The sequence below is a fragment of the Zootoca vivipara genome, chromosome 8 (assembly GCF_963506605.1).
Source record: "Zootoca vivipara chromosome 8, rZooViv1.1, whole genome shotgun sequence".
Classification (NCBI taxonomy): Eukaryota; Metazoa; Chordata; class Lepidosauria; order Squamata; family Lacertidae; genus Zootoca; species Zootoca vivipara.
Window position 1 is genome coordinate 13,492,207 of NC_083283.1, and position 21,095 is coordinate 13,513,301.

Below are 21,095 nucleotides of genomic sequence, written 5' to 3' on the forward strand. Positions count from 1 at the left end.
TTTGAAAATAAGTTTGTAACTTTCTAGTGCTAATGTGTGTTCTTTAAAGAAAGAAGAAGTTTGGTGGAAGTTTTCATTAAAGTTTTGAAAATATTTACACACATTACACTACTTTTCTCTGTAAAATGAATACTAATTTATGTCAAAATGTTTTTCAATCAAATCATGTATATATGTTGAACCTCTATTAAAAATATATATAGTTGGTCTAATATCACATGGGTTTTAAATGAGTGATGGACATTCTAGTTTTCTTATTTCCTCAAGTTTTTAACACAATCTATATTTCTATCACTGCACTAATTCTCGTGTTAATACAATCTGTAATCTCTTCGTTGTATAATACAAGAATATGTTAAATCTTAATGGACAAAATAAATTTCTGTACTCTTTAAAAGTTGGCTGGTATACCTTTTTAAAGTTACTATTACAGCTTAAGACATGGATCAATCCCTTCTTTTCCCCCCTCCTGTTTGTAGTTTCTCTTTTTTCATAAATCCCAGCTCTTATCAGCTTCCCCCCTTCCCTCCCCCACCTTGCTTTTACTGTTGTGAATGGCCTTAGTCAGGATTGATTACGTCTTTTTCTTTTGGGAAAGACCTCAACTCCCACGTGCTTTAAAGCTCCTGCTTCTAGCCAAGCTAGTTGCCTCAGTGACAGGCAGCACCCAGTCAGATGCACTTCTCTCTATGGCTATGTTACGACAGAAGTAGAGGAGGGAGAAAGGTTGTTTTCTGCTGCTCCAGAGAAGCGGACACGGAGCAATGGATTCAAAGTACAAGAAAGAAGATTCCAACTAAACATTAGGAAGAACTTCCTGACAGTAACAGCTGTTTGACAGTGGAATTTGCTACCAAGGAGTGTGGTGGAGTCTCCTTCTTTGGAGGTCTTTAAGCAGAGGCTTGACAGGCATATGTCAAGAATGCTTTGATGGTGTTTCCTGCTTGGCAGGGGGTTGGACTGGATGGCCCTTGGGGTCTCTTCCAACTCTATGATTCTATGATTCTACATCTGCTTGGCATACTAGACAATTCTCTCCAGAGCACCTACAGTATTTGAGGGAGCTTTGGGTTTTGGCAGGGACAGCTCAAGCAGCAGTGATGGAGCGTAGTAGTAGCCACAAAATTGTTCAACCCTTGCTAGACAGATGCTTGCCATCCTCTTTCTCTCTCCCCCCCCCCCCAGCTTTTCCCATGAGTCCGATGGAAACTGGAGTAGCTGTTTTTGAATGAAGGGAGGGGGCATGAAATTTCAACTCATCCCACTTGCATATGTGTTTTGCCTGATCGGTTTATGGTAACACATTAGCCAAAGGGAGAAATGGCAGTTTTGTGCCACTCATATATAATACACTCTGTATATGCTGTACTTGTGCTGGGTGAGCACCACATGAAAAATCAGTCCTAGTTTGAGAAAATGTGTAGAAAGCATAGGAAGACAGGCATATCTTAAGGCATTGTTTCCTGTCTTACTAGTTCAGATCTTACAATTCCTTGGTAAAGAAATCAGATGTAGGCCTAACAGGTGTTAAAGGTAAAGGGACCCCTGACCATTAGGTCCAATCATGATAGACTTTGGGGTTGCGGCACTCATCTCGCATTATTGGCCGAGGGAGCTGGCATACAGCTTCCAGGTCATGTGGCCAGCATGACTAAGCCGCTTCTGATCTGCAAGCTGATCTGCTCTGTGGTTTAACCCACAGCTACACCCGCATCCCAGGTGTTAGTTAAGCTTTAAACTTTGGATGTGATGCCTATGAGCTGATGGTAAACAATCCTATCAGTGGAATGGGGAGAGGAGATTTTTAGCAATCCATTCTGTGGAGGCAGTATACCTTCCTGACATTGGGGGGACTCTCCACAGCAGGGAGGGATTGCCAAATATTGCCTCCCCTGTTCTGCAGCCAAATTCCTTTGTGTCAGCTGACAATTGCCAATGGATACTCTTAGTATTTCTGCCTTTGTTTTTATTTACAATGGGAATGCAATAGAAAAAAGCAGCTGGAGAAAGGCTACACTGGGGATTTTTTAGCAGAGAAAAAATGAGCCATGAAAGGTATATAACATGGAGGGTGTGGGGAAAGCCAGTAGTGTTTTCCTCTTGAGCAACAATACTAGAATCTGGAACAAAGGGAAATGCTTCACACAATGTGCAGTTAGTCAAACCATTGGATAGCGGGAGAACACCAGCATATATGTGCTCCATATTCAGCTTGTGGACTTCCCCAAACTTGAACTAATGAACCTAAGATCCGACCCCGCATGGCTCTTATGTCAAACGACGCTCCCTCCACCCCTTTGCAAACTGATCTGATTTTTGCGACGGCTGAAAACCAACAGAGTCCTGCATTGCAGGGGGCTGGACTAGAGGACCCTCAGTGATCCCTTCCAACTGTAATTCTATGGAATATAGATAAAGCAGGGCGCTCATCGCCATCCAGCGCGAGCAGAGCGCTTTCTTGCCACCAGTTTTGTTTTTGCTTTTTAACCACCCTAGAGAGTAGCACACGAATTCCCAGAAAGGCTTGAGCTGCTGCACGCCTCCTCTTAAGAAACTTAAAAGGCAGACCCTCGTGCATGTGCGTAAGAGGTGGCGCAAATAACGCAGGTGCATTAAGTAGAAATAAAAAAATATCACGTGCTGCTCCGCTTTTCACCCTCCCCTGCCCTGGCGGCGCAATTCCCTATGGCCAGCGCCAAGTCTCTCTGCGGCCAATCAGAGGGTTGCTTTCTGTTGGGTCCGCTGCTTGCCACTGGGGCTGTGACCCCACCCACTCCCTCGTTTCCCACAGTTCGGGGAGGAGGAGTTGAAGGGGGGGAGAGAAAGGGAGTCTCTTGCAGGGCTTCCATTGGCTCCGCCCTTTTTCCTCCGTTCCTTCCGGCTCCTTTCTCTGGGTTGCCTATGAGTGAATGTGAGACTTTTGCACACATTCGCAGTTTGCTGCGGCGCTTCTCTCCCCCCCCATCGCTTTTATTTTATTGATTTTTTAAATAGAAAATATCCATTGGTGTCATCGGGTGTAGAGGGAGGGAGAGGAACGAACCTCTAGTTTTCATGCTGCGTGGGGGGAAAGTGAACGAGGGCGGTGGGCTGCGCTCTCTCTCTCTTTTTAAAAAAGTCTTATTCTTTAAAGTGCTGGCTTCCAGTTCAAAGTTCACAAAGCATCGCTACTCCTCCTCCCCCTAAAAAGTGCAGTAGGTCTCTCTTTTTTTTTAATGCAAGATGGCGGACTTGCACTGAAGAAGCAGAAATGCAGAGGTCTCTAAAAGCTGCTTGCAAAAATATTGCAAGGTAGGGATTTGTTTGTTCTTTAATAATCTTCCGGGTGAGTGTTGCGGGATGGCGAGAGGGGTGGGTGTCCCTACAGGCGTGAAATGGCCAGCAGACTTTAAAAAGAAATAAATGATGGGCTAAGTTACAAAAGCGTTTTCTTCTTCCATGCACGCAGTCCCACAGCCATCGCCTTCGAACATGGCATTTAGGAGATGCGAGCTGGCCTCCCCTGTCCTTCAGATCTTCAAAAAACACTCTTTTGGAGTCATGGGGCGAGGAAATGAGAAACCCTCTTTTCTGCTTGGTGTCCCCTTTATTTTATTTTTATTTTTTGTGGGGCACTGTGTGAGAAAATGGGAGTTGCTCTAATTAGGAGGATAAATCTTTGGGGAAATGTAACTAAAAATAATAATAAAAGAAAACCACATTGAAGTGATGGCTCTCATCGCAAATGGGAAATAAATATTGTTGGGAAAGAAAGGTGGCAATCTTTCAATATTTGTTGAGGCTTTCTGGTCAATACTCCTGGCCTCTATTGTTTGCATGTGGTGTTTTGGCTTTATGGGGCTTCTGAAGGAGTTAGGAAACTGGGTAGCAGAGAGGTGAAGGTGGTAGTCAAAATTTGGGCCCTGTGGTGAAAAGAGAGAGCTTCTTAACTTAAAAAAACAAAAAACAAAATACCCCCCCCCATCCTGTAATGATCCTTGACAGTTCCATTTCTCTTTGCATTTGCCCTGCAAAAACACAGCGTGCAATTATTTCATCTAGCACAGATTGTACAGATAACCGTTGTGTCTGTCTATATATATATTTTAGGTTGGGAGTCAGGGAGCTTTTTGGTTTTTTTACTTGCCCCTTACAACATACATTGAGGAGGGAGTGGCTCACGAAGGGGGGAGCATAGCTGTATGTGTGTGTTCACCAACAGGCTACGGGGAAATTAAACGAGCCAAATTAAATGTGTCACATTTGTGCTGCACCATTCCTCCCGGGGTGGAATCTGGGGCGATCTTGCAACAACCCTCTTGAGGGTGAGGTCAGCCTGGCTTGCTCAAGCGTATTCAGCCTTATGGGTAAGCAAGGATTTGAACCTCTAAATCTGACCTCCTAGCATCTAGCCACTGTACGAAAGCGTACAGGAATCGTAGGATTTAGAGGCCCAATTTGCGTGAACAAGTTATCCTCTTTGGTTAACTACTTGGAGGTTTGTGGAATTGTGTGCAAGCCTGCAGAGTTCTCTTTCCTTTTGACTTGAATTAAATCTACACTACAGCACCATTTGTACGGCGAGCACATGAAGATTTTTATTTTTCAGGCTGCCTTATACCTCTGCCCTTGTCGTTGTGTTAGATGACGTTCCTCCTCCTGCCCCCAAGAACAGATGGATGTAGCGCTGGAGTCTCTAAGGAGACTTAAAATAAGTTTATAATTGCAGACAATCCCCTAGGCTTCCGAAAGAACACCTGAACTCAGCAATAAGCACTTTGCTGCTTGGGCTGGTTTAGCTTTTGGGGTTCCTTAGCCGCCTGCCCAATCAGCTAAAACCTTTTATCATCTCTCGCCTTGATTTTTTTCTCTTCCCTTGTGCATCTGCCACTTCTTCCCAGAACTCTGCTGTCAGATTCACTTGCCTAACCCTCTCCTGACACCCCATTTCAAATCACCATTCTGCCTTCCTGTCCCCTTCTTCAAGCAACACATGAACCCCCTTAAAAAACACACAACATTGGAGTCAGACGTATTGGTCCATCTGATTATTGTTTACTCCAAGGCTACATTGACGCCATACAATTCAAAGCACTATGGTATCATTTTAAGTAGTCATGGCTTCCCCCCACCCCCCGAATTCTGGGAGCTGTAGTTTGTTATGGGTGCTGAGAATTGTTAGGAGACCCCTGTTCCCCCCCCCCAACAGAGCCAAAGGTCCCAGAGTGTAAGTGTCTCCACGGAGAATCTTAGGAATTGTGGATGCTTCTAAAGGGAGGTGTTAAAAATGAGCGCATTCAATGCACCCAATAGCCTCAAATCAGTGGGCCTCCTTAATCACTGTTTGAATGAAATGCTCTACTTTGCTTTGATATAAGTGGGTAGGCTCTAGATCAGGGCTGGAGAACCTCCGGCCCTGCAGATGTTGCTGGACTACCTCTCCCAGCATCCCTGACCATTGGCCCTGCTGGCTGGAGCAGCTGGGTGTTGTAGTTCAATGACATCTGAAGGACCACAGGTCGCCCCTGCCCCACTCTGAATAGAGGAGGGAACAGAGATTGAATATTGGGCTTTGATTGACCTCTGGGGCTACTCTGGACATTTGCCACGGAACTTGATGGCAAAAAAACCCACACCCACCCCACCTCCCATTGAGGCCCACCTACATTTCCTACTGGGTCTCTCACATTTCAGCCAACCATTGTGTTGTCAGATGCATCCAGTGAAATAAAACAGAGTGAGGTAAATAGCCGTGTTGGTCTGACACAGTCGAAATATATAAAAAAATAAGAAAAATTGTCCAGTAGCACGTTAGAGACCAACTAAGTTTGTGCTTGGTATAAGCTTTCGTGTGCATGCAAGAAGTGTTTATCTGAAGAAGTGTGCATGCACACGAAAGCTTATACCAAGCACAAACTTAGTTGGTCTCTAAGGTGCTACTGGATAATTTTTTATATATACAGGTGAAACTCGGAAAATTAGAATATCGTCGAAAAGTGCATTTATTTCAGTAATGCAACTTAAAAGGTGAAACCAATATATGAGATAGATGCATGGCATGCAAAGCAAGGTATGTCAAGCCTTTATTTCTTGTAATTGTAATTATTTGTCGTTAGGCAGGTCAATTATAAATGGAATGTAATTAATGAAATGTAATAGCGATGTTTATTTTTTGTATTATTGTAACTATTTGTTTTATTACTGTGGAATTTCCAAAAGAAATTTGTAAAAATTAAAAGAAAAATAAATAATAATGAGTTGCATTGCTGAAATAAATGCACTTTTTGACGATATTCTAATTTTCCGAGTTTCACCTGTATAAAACAGAGTGTGAGCTTTGCAGTTTGGTATCTCTAAAGTGGTACCATGAAATTATCTAACCTGCAGGTCCTGATTAGATGAACTTATGACAATCGTTCCCAATTGATGGTGCAGACCCCAAGGATTTTTTTTATTTTAGTCTTTAAAATATAAAGTGGTATAGAAATGAAATTAATAAAAATAATAAGAAACACTATTGGGGGGGGGGGCGGGGCGGGAATGGCACCTAGACATACCATTGTGGCAACTGCAACCTAGGTTTCAGCTGCTATTTGGTGATGAGCCTTTATATATGAGTTTCTAACACGGCATGTAACCCACCCAGGGGATCCCCATGGCACACCCCTGTCAACTGTCTGGGACGTCCTCTTTTGGGGGGCACGCACAGCACCTCCAAACGTGCAAAATCGCAGCCAGGCATGCATCTTGTGCGAGATTGCAGGGTGCCCAAAAACTAACAGAGGCATGCAGTCTGGAAAACGCACAGCCCAGTATTGCGCTGGGACATGTTGGAGGGGATGATTGGCACCACTCACATAACAAAAACTACCAACATTTTCAAAAGCAGGGGGTCCGTGGCTTGGCTTTTGAAAAACGGGGTTCGCCGTATGAAACTCATTGGGAACCACTGTTCTATGACACCTGTAACAGAAATCTAACAAGAATGCTTTACTCACCTGTATGTGGAATTAACCTGAACCACTTCTCTCGGCCATAGGTTGAAAGAGAGTGACGGGTGGTGGGTTCTGAGCCATCACCAGTTCCCCAAATTCATGCCCTCCCTCCTGTTAGGGAAGGAACAATAACTTGGCATTAGAGCACTCATTTTGCATCTGTTTGCGACCAAGTGAAGATGCCTGGGTGTCAGGATGGGGATCCTTGGATCTTTACTGTTTTCACACACTAATACCTCACCCTGTAGAAGTTATGTTTTATTTGCACAGTCAGAATAAATTTCAGGAACCAAGATGCTTTTCCTGTGCAGCTTAAGCAGGAGCAGTGACCAGCGTTATAGTTTATTATTGTTGTCGCTTGTCTTCACTTACCCCATCCTACTGCCCTGCTCACAGTTGTGAAGAATATTCTTAGGTTGTGAATGATCTGTGTCACCATTAAGAAAAAGAGGTCAGAATAGGCCAATATCTATGTGGACTGTCCCTGGATCAAGGGACTTTTCTTCTTTAAGTTCTCAAAGTTCTTAACCGAGCTCAAGGTTGTGATGTGAACTAGCCAGATGTTTAGCTGATAATCAATCACAGTCAGTCCATCATTTGAAAAATAAGACTTTAGATCCAACTTGCCCCGAAATGGCAACTAGAAATTGAGTTTGGGCGACTGTAACCTTATTTTAAGGAGCCATTTGGCCCTCTAGCTTATATATCGTGAGTTTATTAAAACTGTTTCCCCTCTCCCTCCTCCTCCCACCCCACGCCCAACTAAAATCAGAGCCTTGGTTTCATGCATACATTGGTCCAAAAACTGACCTGCAAACAGCATCCAGTCGATAGAGATTGCTTCATATTGAAAAGTATTAAGCATCACTTTCTGCATAAGTAGAAATTGTGACAATTAGGAGTTTGGTCACTTTATCTTGCATATTAACCATTTGGTGGTGATGGAGGAGCAAGACTTTAGATCAGGCTTCCTCAGCCTCAGCCCTCCAGATGTTTTTGGCCTACAGTACAACTCCCATGTTCCCTAGCTAGCAGGGTCAGGGATGATGGGAATTGTAGTCTCAAAACATCTGGAGGGCCGAGGTTGAGGAAGCCTGCTTTAGATGAAAAAATTGGTAACTGGTTCTTGCAAACAAGCCTACAAACGTTATGAACCCACAGGGTTTGTTTATTATTATTATTTTTACTTTACTGTCCTGATTCCTATACGTACTTGGCCTGGAGCATATGTGAAGAAGACGGAGTTTGTAGGATGTTCAGCGGTGCAGCAGTGTGGTTTGGGGGTAATGCCCTAAATCAGTGTTTCCCAAACTTGGGTCTCCAGCTATTTTTGGACTACAACTCCCATCACCCCTAGCTAGCAAGAGCAGTGGTCAGGGATGGTGGGAATTGTAGTCCAAAAGCGGCCGGAGAAGGAGACCCAAGTTTGGGAAACATGGCCCTTATGGGTGGGAAACAATTTATTTAGTCCAAGGACCGTGTTACTCTCTAGGCACATGTGCCAGCGGGGGCTTGGGCCAGAGCAAAAGTGGGGGGAAGTAATTAACGTAAGATTTATCCTTGTGCACAAGGCTGGTTTCTACACCCACTCGCACACTGCTCACTATCTGCTGTCCTGGCAACCCAAGAGGTATTATCATTGCGCCAAGGACACATTCCAGCCAGACAAAGCATTCAAGGAGGGTGCAGAGCCATTGCTTAGTGGTAGAACACATCTTTTGCGCTGGGTTCAATCTGCAGCATCTCTAGGTAGGGCCGGGAAGGACTATGTGTCTGAAATCTTGGAGAGCTGCTGCCATTCAGTGCAGACAATACTGGCCTAAATGGCTTATTGATCTGACTCTGTATAAGGCAGCTTTCTATGCTGCTAATATTAATAAAACAGTAGCTAAAAGAGTTGGATCTGGACTTATGAGTGCTGATGAGAGAGAAATGATCTAGCTGAAAATTATGCTAAACAAATGGTCAAAAGGGGTGGGGTGGTATCTGAAGCATAATCTATGCCTGGATTTTTATTTCAATGAGTTCACGTTCTATGTCCTTTTAAATGTGTTTGTGTGAGCAGGGGTTATTGGTTTGGTTGGTTCTTGTTTGTGTTTTTTATTTTTATGCTGTAAACCGCCCTGAGATCTTCAGACAAAGTTCGGTATACAGTTGTACCGTACCTTGGATCTCGAACGCCTCAGCTCCCGAACAAATCGGCTCCCGAACAATCGAAACCCAGAAGTGAGTGTTCCGGTTTCCGAACGTTTTTTTGGAAGCTGAACGTCCGACAGGGCTTCCAATTGGCTGCAGGAGCTTCCTGCAGCCAATCAGAAGCCGCACTTTGGTTTCCAAACATTTTGGAAGTTGAATGGGCTTCCGGAAATGGATTTTGTTGGACTTCCGAGGTACAACTGTACAAATATAATAAATAAATAAAAATACATTAGGCATTCTTGGAGGTACTGTAGGTCCATTGAAATCAAGAGGGTGTTAGTCCTGTTGGGGTCATCCCTGAAGCCCCATTCATTTCAGTGGGTCTGCTCTAAGTATTGCCACGTTGGGCTCCAATGCAAAATCCAGAAAACAAATACAACAAATTGTAATGGTAGGGCTGAACCGAAATGGATTGAAAGGATCAGCAGGAAGATACAATTCCAGAGGTACAAGGGCCTTTGGTTTCACACAACAGAAGCAATGCATTTTAAAATCACCTTTCTTTTTCTTTCTTTCTAAATGCAGGTGGTAGACACCGAAGTTAAGAAGCTGCTGCTTGTTCTTTTATCCTTTGCACTGCAAGTCGCCGTCCTGCCTTGTTGCACTACAGGGATGCTGCTAACGGGCTGAAGAATGCTGAGAACCTGCCATGCGTTGACGGAGAACCAAAAGCCATTACCGTAACACAATCCTCCAGGAAGCTTGACACGGAGTGGGAGCCGCGTCAACTCAAACCTGCCAGGTCTCTTTGCCGCAGCAGAATGGCAAGTAAGCGGAAATCCACTACGCCCTGCATGGTCTTAGCAAGTGAGCCAGACCCAGACTTGGAGGTGGTCTCTGACGTGGAAGAAGGTCCAGCTGCGATCACGCCAGCAGGGAGCGTCTCGAGTGACGAAGACTCTCAAGAATATGCAGACTCGGACAATCAGCAAAAAAAAAAAGTCGAAGGGGGTTATGAATGCAAGTACTGTACCTTCCAGACTCCAGATCTCAATATGTTTACTTTCCACGTGGATTCCGAGCACCCGACCATCGTACTGAGCTCCTCCTATGTCTGTCTTGAGTGCAAGTTCGTCACCAAGAGGTATGACGCCCTTTCGGAGCACAATATGAAATACCACCCCGGAGAGGAGAACTTTAAGCTCACCATGGTGAAGCGAAACAACCAGACCATCTTTGAGCAGACGGTGAACGATCTCACTTTTGATGGGAGTTTTGTCCAGGAGGAGAAAGCGGAGGAGTCGGAAGCTTCCGAGGGCCATTTGTCGGGCATCTCGATCAGCAAGACCCCAATCATGAAAAGGATGAAGAATAAGAGCGAATCGAAGCGGATCGCCGTTTTCCACAACGCAGCGGAGGATGGTGCCACAGAGGAGAAAGATGCCGAATCGGACCCGGAGTGTGAGGAAATCCTAGAGAAACCGGCTCCTGCCGTTTCGGACCCCAACCCGAGTAATTCGCTGGCGGCGGAAACCATTAGCACGGTTGTGAACCCCACCGCAGTGATCCAGCCTGCGCAAGTGATTACTACCATCACGTCTCCGCAGAACTCCAACTTGATTTCTAAAGTCTTGATCCCTATCAATAGCATTCCGACCTATAACACTGCTTTGGATAACAACCCCCTCTTGCTCAACACCTACAACAAGTTCCCGTACCCGACGGTGTCGGAAATCGCACTTCTAGCCACGCAAGCGAAATACACCGAGGAGCAGGTCAAGATCTGGTTCTCTGCCCAGCGCCTGAAGCACGGCGTCAGCTGGACGCCGGAGGAGGTGGAGGAAGCAAGGAGGAAGCAGTTCAACGGCACTGTGCACACTGTCCCCCAGACCATTACGGTCATTCCGGCACACATCTCGGCAGCCAGCAACGGCCTGCCTTCCATTCTGCAGACCTGCCAAATAGTTGGCCAGCCGGGCCTGGTGCTTACGCAAGTCACGGGCGCCGGCACACTTCCGGTGACTGCCCCGATCGCGCTGACGGTGGCCGGAGTCCCGAACCCGGCCCAGTTGCAGAAGGCGCAGGTGCAAGCGACTCAGCCCGTTACCGAAACCAAGCAGGTGGCTGCCGTCCCGGCCCCTCAGCTTACCAAATCGGAGGTGGCGGCGGCGGCATCAAACGTGGACATGGTCGGGGGGCGTACGAAGAAGACCAAGGAGCAGCTGACGGCGCTGAAGATCAGCTACCTGAAAAGCCACTTCCCTCTCGACTCAGAGATCGTTCGGCTCATGAAAGCGACAGGCCTGACCAAAGGAGAGATCAAGAAATGGTTCAGTGACACCCGGTACAACCAGAGGAACTCGAAGCACAACCACTATAACCATCTCAGCAACGACTCCTGCACCATTGTGATTGACTCGAGCGACGAGACAAACGAGCCCTCGACAATGGTGCAGCCGCAGCAGAAGCCGTCCTGGAATGCCTCTGACCTCAGCCCCCAGAAATTTAAGGGGAAGACTGCCGAGCAGCTGCAGGTCCTCCAAGACAGTTTCCACAACAACCCTGCTCTTACAGACGAAGAACTGAACAGGATACGGTCGGAGACCAAGCTGACCAGGCGGGAGATAGACGCTTGGTTTTCGGAACAGAAGAAGCCGAACGTTCCGCAGGACGAAAGCGAGGAATTGGCTGAAAGTAATTCAGGAAGCTTGAAGGAAGCATCTGCTGAGGCTTGTGGTGGGGAAGGAACTGGAGCCCAGAAGTCGGGGAAGCTGTTTAAGAAGTCGCCAGAACAACTGCATATGCTCAAAATGTCCTTCGTCCGGACGCAGTGGCCGTCTGCGGAAGAATACGACAAGTTGGCAGAAGAGACCAGGCTCCCCCGGCCGGAGATCGTTAGCTGGTTTGGAGACACGCGTTACGCCTGGAAAAATGGCGGCTTGAAATGGTACTACTACTACCAAGGGCCCAATGCAAGCAGTATGAATGGCCAAGGCTATTCGAGGCGGAGGGGGAGAGGACGGCCAAAAGGCAGAGGGAGGGGAAGGCCTCGTGGGCGGCCGAAAGCCAACAAACGGACCAGGCCTTGGGAACGGACGCCGATCATCAAATTTAAAACTGGAAAAGCCATCCTGAAGGACTATTACCTGAAACACAAATTCCTTAACGAGCAGGACCTTGACGAGCTGGTGGCCAAATCGCACATGGGATACGAGCAGGTCAGGGAGTGGTTTGCGGAGAAGCAGAGGAGAGCCGACTTGGGCCTTGAGTTGTTTGAGGAGGAAGACGACGAGGAGGAGCCATTGGAAGAGCAGGACGATGAAGAAGAAGGCGAGGCTGAGGAGGAGGACGAAGAAACAGATGACAGCGACAACTGGGAGCCTCCTCGACACGTTCGACGTAAGCTCTCAAAATCGGACTGAGGTTCCAGTTCTTTGGTCGCGGGACATGGCTGTGCGGTGTCAAATGATTGACGCTGTCCGTCCAGTCCTGGTGGCCCCTAAAGATTCCCTCCACTTTTGGAAAGGGGGAAGTGAGTCACTGACTCCTGCAGCAATCGCATATTTGCTCCTTGGTTGGCCGAAGTGAACAAGCAGTTCCAGGATTTGGAATTTACAAATTTGGCTCTCCTCCACATCTCTGCTGGCGAGGCTGCACCACATGAGGGACTGTTGGTTTAATGGCCTTATGTTTGATTCCAAAAATCCTTTAAGGGTGCAGATGCTTTTTTAAAAAAATAAAAATAAAATAAAGAATCCTCTTAACCGCAGTAGGAAAATTAACTGAAAAACGATGTTTGAAAAACGTGCTTCATGTTGCAAAACTGCATGTCTATTTTCCTCCCTCTGAGCAGAAGGACAATTTTATTTTATTTTTCCAGAGAAAAACAAGATGGGTTGGGGTAAAGGATACCAAAGGGCAAATAGCAGCAAAAATGTGCGAGGATGGCTTGCGGTTTTTATGTGTTTTCTTAGGACAATAGAGGAAAAGGAGTACCTTTGTTACATCCGAAGCCTGTGTGCTAGGTTTACAGAAGTCCTATTGAATGTGTCTCTCTAGCTGTGTTCAGGGAGCTTGGGTTGGAAGTATGCTTTTATATTAAAAACTAATCAGTGTATATCATATTTAAATACTAGATATGATTAATGCAGCCAATACCAAAACTTGTCTTTGACCGTGCAGTTCTTTTGAAATCGCCAACAATAATGGGTTGCCTCCGTACAGAAAGGTCCCCAAAATATGTATAGCAGGCTTTTTTTAAGGAAAAGAGCAAAGCTTATAAAAAAACAACAACACAACAGCTGCCTTGGTTTTTAAAGAGCAATGGCCAAATACTTTAGCCTGGAGGAGCCTGACAGTTCCCAGCCTAGACATCATCTCTTCTACTTCTCCATTGTGACTCTCCCAACCCATCACACCGTCAAGCAACTTTGACTGGGGAGAATCTGCCTACACAACCTGTAGAACAGATATTGTTGGGACTCCCAACTCCCATCAGCCCCAGGCAGCATGGCCAATGGTCAGGGATGATGGGAGTTGTAGTTCAGCAGCATTGGAAAGCCACAGCTGGCATCCCGTCTATCGTGGGGAATATGCCAAAAAGCATCCTGTGAGTCACAGTAGCTTGTGGTTACAACGTGGTGCTGATAACGCCAAGTTTGCAGGTCTGATCCTTGTAAGGAATGCCTGCATGCATATTCCTGCATTGCAGGGGGTTGAACTAGATGGTCCTCCGGGTCCCGTCCAACTCCAGTGATTGAAGATATGCCACTGTTTGCCAGCTTAGAAGGGGCGCCATTTGCTTTCTGCCAGGCACAGAACGGGTGTAAGGGGTCGAATGGGAATAATGACAAGAATTGGATTGGAACTTGCAATCCTTGCTTGAGAAGATCGGTGGTTCCCAAATTCCCTCTGTCAAGGAACTCGTGGATTTGAAGTCTCCCGCCCAGTATAATATATAAGACCAAGCAAAGCAGTTCAGCTAGCGGAACTTGCTCTGGGTCTGTAATCCTGCAACCAGGCAAACCGAGCAGATAAGGTCAGGTGGAACCCAAGGTGTCTTTGTCTTGTGTGCTGTGCTTTAAGCGGCATAGAGCGAAAAGAACGCAACAAAGGAACCAGCGGCCTGTCTCCTTGTGGTCCAGCAACATTGCCCTGCAAATTGTGTGGTCCCCTGCAAGCCACGTACAGATTGGGAGTCAGTTGCAGAGCAGGCAGGCGGTCAGAAATGTGAGTTAACGGGAGCTTGCAGTGTGTCCAACCCCTCCACTTTAGGGACTTTGAAACAGGTTTGCAAGCTGGAGAGAGAGCGCGCAGCCTGAGATCCATATAACTTCAGGTTTATTTTTACAGCCTTTTTTTTGCTTTGCCAGTGTTTGAATTCATACACGGTTTAAAATTGTGACATTTCCTGCCTTTCCAGCACTGGGCGTGTGGCTAAATCTCCTGTGTGGTTCAGCGTTGCCTCATTTGTCTTCCTTTGCAGTTGTAGCTCGAGCAGATGAATTTGAACAGCTAGTTGAACCAGACTTCACAGTAACTAATTCAGGCAGCCAATTACTTCTGCAACTTTGCAGCGCAGCCAAGCATTCTTCTTTCCAGTTCAGTTCTTTACCTTATTTATTTCCTTTAACTTGCTAGGGGGGAAATCCTTTGTGGCGTTCAGTATTAGCCTCCAGAAAGCTGCCTTTTCCCAAGCGTTTGACAGGCCAACTTAAAAACCGTGCACTGGAATTATTTGTCAAAATTAGCCAGCTTTCAAACGGGCATGGTCCGATGCAGTGCTAACGTCCTGCAAACCATGGTTTACAACTTCAAAACCAGCCTCAAATAAATGTGTTCCTCCACCCACCCACACCTTCCATGTTTAACCATAGTTAAACACAGTTAACCAGGTTACAGGTAGGTAGCCGTGTTGGTCTGGATCGAAGTAAAATAAAAAAATTCCTTCAGTAGCACCTTAAAGACCAACTAAGTTTTTATTTTGGTATGAGCTTTCGTGTGCATGCACACTTCTTCAGATACAGATCTGAAGAAGTGTGCATGCACACGAAAGCTCATACCAAAATAAAAACTTAGTTGGTCTTTAAGGTGCTACTGAAGGAATTTTTTTATTTTACAGTTAACCAGGTTTTCTTAGGACCAACTCATTCCAAACTATCGTTTCAAACTGTGGTTTACGAGAGGACTGTTGTTTTGTATTTGCACATATGAAATGCTAAGTCATGGTTAAAGCCAGTCAGGGAAGGGAGATGGAGAGTTGCTGATGTGCAAACCGTGGTTTACAGGGAGCCAGTGTTTCATTTTCACTTGTTTCCAACATCCAAGCCCTTCTCTCAATGCTTTATGCACAGGGGCTGGTGATTGTGGTTTTGACACAGTTGACTTGCGCCGTTTTTGTGGAGAGGGCATGATTCCTGTGTTTTGTGCTTTTAATGTGGGAAAGTAATCACAAAAGTATTTTTCCCTTAGTCTTTCATGTAACAAAAATTTCCCCTCCTCAAAGCAGAAGCAGGTGGTTTGATCTTAGGCCTCCCCCCCCCCCAGCATGGTTTAAAAAAACCTGCTGTCTTCACATTAGGACACATCTGCATGAAGAGCATTGTGAAAATGATGCAGTTAAAACCAAACCTTCCCGAGGATTTTGCCATCTTTAAGGGGGTGGGACTTAAGACTGGGTCCCTTCCAACTCTATGATTCCAGTTCAGTGGAAGCGAACATCGATACTGGCACTTGTTTTTGAAGCTATTTTGGTTCTGGCAGCATGCCATAGGAAATAAATCCTCTCTGTGGCATTTCTTTATGAGCGGCAATTTTTGTTTGTTAAATTGCAGGCTGTTTCGCACTTCGGCATCTCGAGGGGGGGGGGCGGACCTGTGTTGAGCTGTTGGGAATAGGCCTATGTATTTAAAATGTAGTCAGTCGGTTCAGAAAGCGGGTTGAGTCGAAATCTCTCTCTTGGTTGACAAGACAGACTACAGCCCACCTATTAAGACATTTTGGGCGCTTTTGAAAATTGGGAGGCAATGTATGTCTGTTCCCCCCCCCCCTAAGCATCACCACCAATTTAAGAGCAAGTTTAACAGAGGGGCACATGGATTTAAAAATGCCAAGTGGAGAGGTCCATGTCTTCGCTTCTTTCATCAACCAAAACAGGAGAGGGTTTGGAGGTCAACGGGGAACTCGCACAGAACTGTCCACTCTGCACTAGAGAAATCAACCCCATATTTGAAGTCTGTTGCCTTTCGTTTGCTATTTTTGTTCAAGTGTGTTGTGGGACCCAAGCAACTTCCCTTTCCAGCAGCAAAAGCATTTTTAGCACTGATTAAATAAACCCTCCAATGTAGTGATGGCGTTTCTGTTTTTTAAAGGGGGGGGTGGCGTTTTGTTTTGTTTTGCAAAGCTGCTTTGGCCTGGCGATAACTGTAGGATGTTGTTTCAGCTTGCATTTGTTTACAGCCCAGCTTTCCCCAACTCCGCTTAAAAAGGAAAATATTGAAAAATGATAGCGTTGCAAGCACAAGGTTGCGAGGTGACGACCAGCACTGTGACGAGATGAAGCGTGGGGCTGCCTGTTACGTTGCTCTTTTTCAAAGTGGCTTTCTTCCTAATTTCTGGGAAAACTCTGCTCAGCAATTTGCTGTTTTTCCTAGGAAATGTTTTGGGGTGTAATACAGGGTGAGAGAATTGCACTGAGTGCCTCAAGGGTTCCAAGATTTTCCTTCCACGAAACTGCTGCCGCTTTTCCTGTACGTACATTAAGCATATTATTTATCCTGATTTGCAGTTTGCAAATACTGCGTTGGGATTTTATTTGGGATACGAGAATGGTGCTTTGGTAATTGCCAGTAAAGAATTGAGCAAGTTGCTAAATCTGTTTTTCCTGGTTTATCATAATAGCACTGCTGTTACAAAAGTTTTGGGGTTTTTACTTGACTGGTGCACAGTTTTCACCCTTCCTTGCTTCCCAAAGTGATGAAGGGGGAAACAAGTTTTTTAGGGGGGGGGAGGCAGGCTTGCTCTGGTTTACTGTGAATGATGGTGGTCAGTTACCTGACCTTTTGTGAAAGCAAGAAAGGAATTGGACAGACTGAACCCCAGGACTGGAATATGCCACAAGGATTGGATCGTCCACGATGTGCCAAAGTTTTTTTTAAAAAATGAACACTTCTTCAGAGCCGGCAAAAGTTCTGCACTGTAATATGACTGGTTCAATGACAACTTGTACAAAGGAGGGTGGGGAGAATCTGGTTTTAATACAGACCATTTTTATTCTGCTACATAGAAGGGAAGTTTAATGTTTTGAAGACATTTAATTGAAAGGAGAATTGGTGACCCATTTTTCATCTGGCTTGTACCGATAACGATGTTCTTGGTATATAAAGATGGGCTTTAACCGCCTGTGTTCTTTGATAATGTGATTTAAGCTTATAGCTTTGAGTGACCAAACATTTTACAGAGTAAAAGTTATTAGAAACAAGTAAACTTGATGGCTATTTCTGTGTCTTATTTATCAGGATTTGCACAGAGGTACATACATACAGGTTTTTTTTAATAAAAAGGTGGAAGCTGCAGTGGACTTTTATACACAAGCATCTGCAATACGATGAATTGTGTAGGTGTGGCTTGTTTTCTAGAGCGGATGTCTGTCGCTTTAAGAGATTTGTATTATTTCGAACCCTCTCTTGATCCACACAGCTGAAGAAAACACGACATGGCTGGCAGCTAGAATCGCAGGAAGAAGTGCCCAAAGGCAACTGCAGGAATAATAAAAAGTCTGCGCCAAATATGTTGACAAAGAGAAATCGGGAGTTTTGAATTTCTGAAAGGGATTTGCAGTAGGTAATTATCCTGGTATGGGCTTTTGCTACTATAGATGGTAATCCCAATTCTAGTCTCAATTGGGTGGCCATGGTCCCATTAGGAAGGCCCACGATCTTTCTTGCCAGGAGATTTTGCAGAGACTCCAGTCGCTGGAGTACATTCATGTTCCATCCCCATATTTCCACCCCGTATAGCAGCATTGGGGGAAATAATATCTGCTTGCTGGTGGCGTGTCCCCCTCCAAGATGGAAGGACAGAGCCAGAAAACATGTTCATACAAACAGGTAAGCCTTCCATTCCTCCCAACATGTTCTTGGGATGCACAAACTTGTATGTGCCTGGCAGCCAATGTGATTTTTAACGGGTGTGTGTGTGTGTGTGTGTGTTTCTTAATGGAGCCATTGCCTAAGGGCTGGCAACACTGACCGCCCATTGAATGGTCTTCCTAGCAAGGCACACTGACCCCCATCAAAGGGCTCTCTCTCCCACCTACTTTGGCAGAGCTTTCCATAGGGCCTGTGAGTGGCACGGGCATAATTGCCTGCAAGCAAAAGTTGCAATTCTCAGCAACTGGCGTTCGGAGTCACAGTACCTTCGACAGCAGAAAAGGCAGGACACAACCATTGGGGGTACTAGGCACTGCTAGTCTTGCTTTCCATGGCTGAGGTGCGATGGAGGAGGGGGGGGCTGAAACCCCTCTGGCTGTTCACACTTGGAGGGCGTTAAAAGGGCCCTGTGCCTGTGCCTTTGCTTTTTGTTGCCCATAATAAGATGGGGAGAATCCTTGGGCTTAGACGTCAGGCTGTCCAGGAGCGAGCCTAGTCTTGCCGCAAAATTCTGCATGATTATTTTTCAATGTCAAAATAAATAAAATAAAAAAATTGTCCAGTAGCACCTTGGAGACCAACTTAGTTCGTTAAGCTTATACCCAGAACAAACTTAGTTGGTCTCTAAGGTGCTGTTGGACAATTTTTTATTTTTTATTTTTTATTTTTGACTGTGTCAGACCAACACGGTTACCTACCTGAATCTATTATTCTTCAATGTGTGAATGAGAGAGAGAGAGCACTTCAGTTCTTAAGGCGCAAGTTATTGAAATGCCCAATTGCTACCTACGTGCCGTGTCAGTTGGCCTCGAAGCGTTTTGCAAAGAAAAAGCCTAAATTGGATATATTGAAATGATGCTGAAGAAGACTGGCATGTTGAACTGGAAATTGGGATAGTTGGCTTTCATATGTATGAACGCACGAGTGCTTGTGAACAGGCCCACTGTCCTAACAAGAGCCTGTGCACGAATGCTAAATATTTTGTAGAATCAAGGCTTTATCTTTGCTTCAAAATTATCCATTTTAAAAAAAGTCTGCTGGCTGTTAGGGTTGGCCCTCCCCACCCATGAGGCAAGATGAGGCGACTGCTTCGGGCAGCAGGATCTATTGGGGCAGCAGATCCTGATGTAGCTCTTCACCACCTCCTTTTCCCCTGGCAGGGAGGGGCGTACCATTTGGTGGTTTGCTTCAGGTACCAATATGTCTTTGGCTGGTCCTGGCAAGTGGACTTTATCTATAGTGCTCTGCTTACATTGTGATTCTTCAGATTTGTAAAAGAAGGTGCAGGATGTTAAGTCCAGTTAGGTTTCCCAAGATTTATTATTATTATTTATTATCACCAAAATTGCAGAATAAATTATGCAGTTTTGCATATACTACATTGTTTGCAGTATTTTTCATCTTTTATTTATGCAGACTATGGATTGCAGTATTCACACAGCTGTCTGTTTTATGCAACTTGTTGAACAATGATAATTTTTGCCTTAAAAATAAATAAATCCAAGTATCTGTTTGTTCACAAGAGAGTTCCTGAACAAACTTGAGCATGCACAATAGTTTTCTTTTATAAACTGAATACAATGGGAATATGTTTCAGCAACATGTTTTAAGGATCGAGCTATCTACTGAAATGTTATTTGGTGGTTGAGTTGGTCTTGCCAATCAGAAGGTCAGCGGTTCAAATCCCCACAACGGGGTGAGCTCCCGTTGCTCAGTCCCTGCTCCTGCCAACCTAGCAGTTCGAAAGCACATCAAAGTGCAAGTAGATAAATAGGTACCGCTCTGGCGGGAAGGCAAACGGCATTTCCATGCGCTGCTCTGGTTCGCCAGAAGCGGCTTAGTCATGCTGGCCACATGACCTGGAAGCTGTATGCCGGCTCCCTAGGCCAGTAAAGCGAGATGAGCACCGCAACCCCAGTGTTGTCCGCGGCTGGACCTAATGGTCAGGGGTCCCTTTACCTTACAACAGGGTGGCAGGTAGGTTCTATTGAATACTTGTAATTAAAACAAAAACTCCACCATGAGCTATGATGGATCCCCTTATAATCTTAATGCATTTGTGTTTTATTTTTTCTTTTGGCCAATTGTGATCTTAGATCAGTCTGTAATTCTTAACATTTTCAGCACTTCAAAAGTTGGTTTGACATGTTTTCATATACTGCAAAATGAGGCCTTTTAACACATTTATATATTATTACCCATTTCCACTGCTGTAATAACCACCTGCCATTGTAAAGAGTTTTGCATCTGCATTTCTTTTCACAGGGTGCTGAGCTGACTTTTGCTAGCTATGAGATAATTGGGGAGGGGAATGTACAAAACATAATAAAAAACCAGCAGCAGGCTTCCCACAAGCATCTGGTCTGCCGCTGTGAGAACAGGATGCGCACTAAATGGGCCACTGGTAAACAAGGCTATCCTTATGTTCTCCCTATATTCCAGATTAGGGTGGACCACGGTTTACAGCAGCCCGCCCGTGTCAGGGAAAGTCAAGGCTGGTTTGGATTTGCAGACCCCCCCAAGAGAGTGGAGGAGGAGATGCAAAACACCCTTCAGGTGGCAGCTAGGACTCAATCCAGAGCTCGGTTTCGCATGCAAGCCGGCTTGCTCCATCGGCAGACATACTTGACGTTTAACTGCTGAAACACCGAAAAGAGAGTGGGATATATAAGGCTAGGGAGTAAGGGTGGCGAGGGCGACACAGATGCTGTGCAATCGGTGCTGCCCAAGCCGCGCCTCCGTTTGCCCGCGCCGCGTTCCAAGCGCCAGCGGACGAGGAATGTCTTCCCAAGCCGACCCGGAAGCTCGCACCTTGCGTAAGCCTCTGTACTTC

At 45.6% G+C, this 21,095-nt stretch overlaps 1 protein-coding gene across 1 annotated transcript; it reads left to right on the forward strand.

The window, feature by feature from the left end:
• Window positions 1-2,846: 2,846 nt before the first annotated feature.
• On the forward strand, window positions 2,847-21,067 carry ZHX1 (zinc fingers and homeoboxes 1). The gene is made up of 3 exons (XM_060277647.1): window positions 2,847-3,291; window positions 9,699-15,007; window positions 15,243-21,067. The coding sequence occupies exon 2, from the start codon at window positions 9,935-9,937 to the stop codon at window positions 12,533-12,535; it is 2,601 nt and encodes an 866-aa protein (XP_060133630.1). The 5' UTR covers window positions 2,847-3,291; window positions 9,699-9,934; the 3' UTR covers window positions 12,536-15,007; window positions 15,243-21,067.
• The last annotated feature ends 28 nt before the right edge of the window (window positions 21,068-21,095 follow it).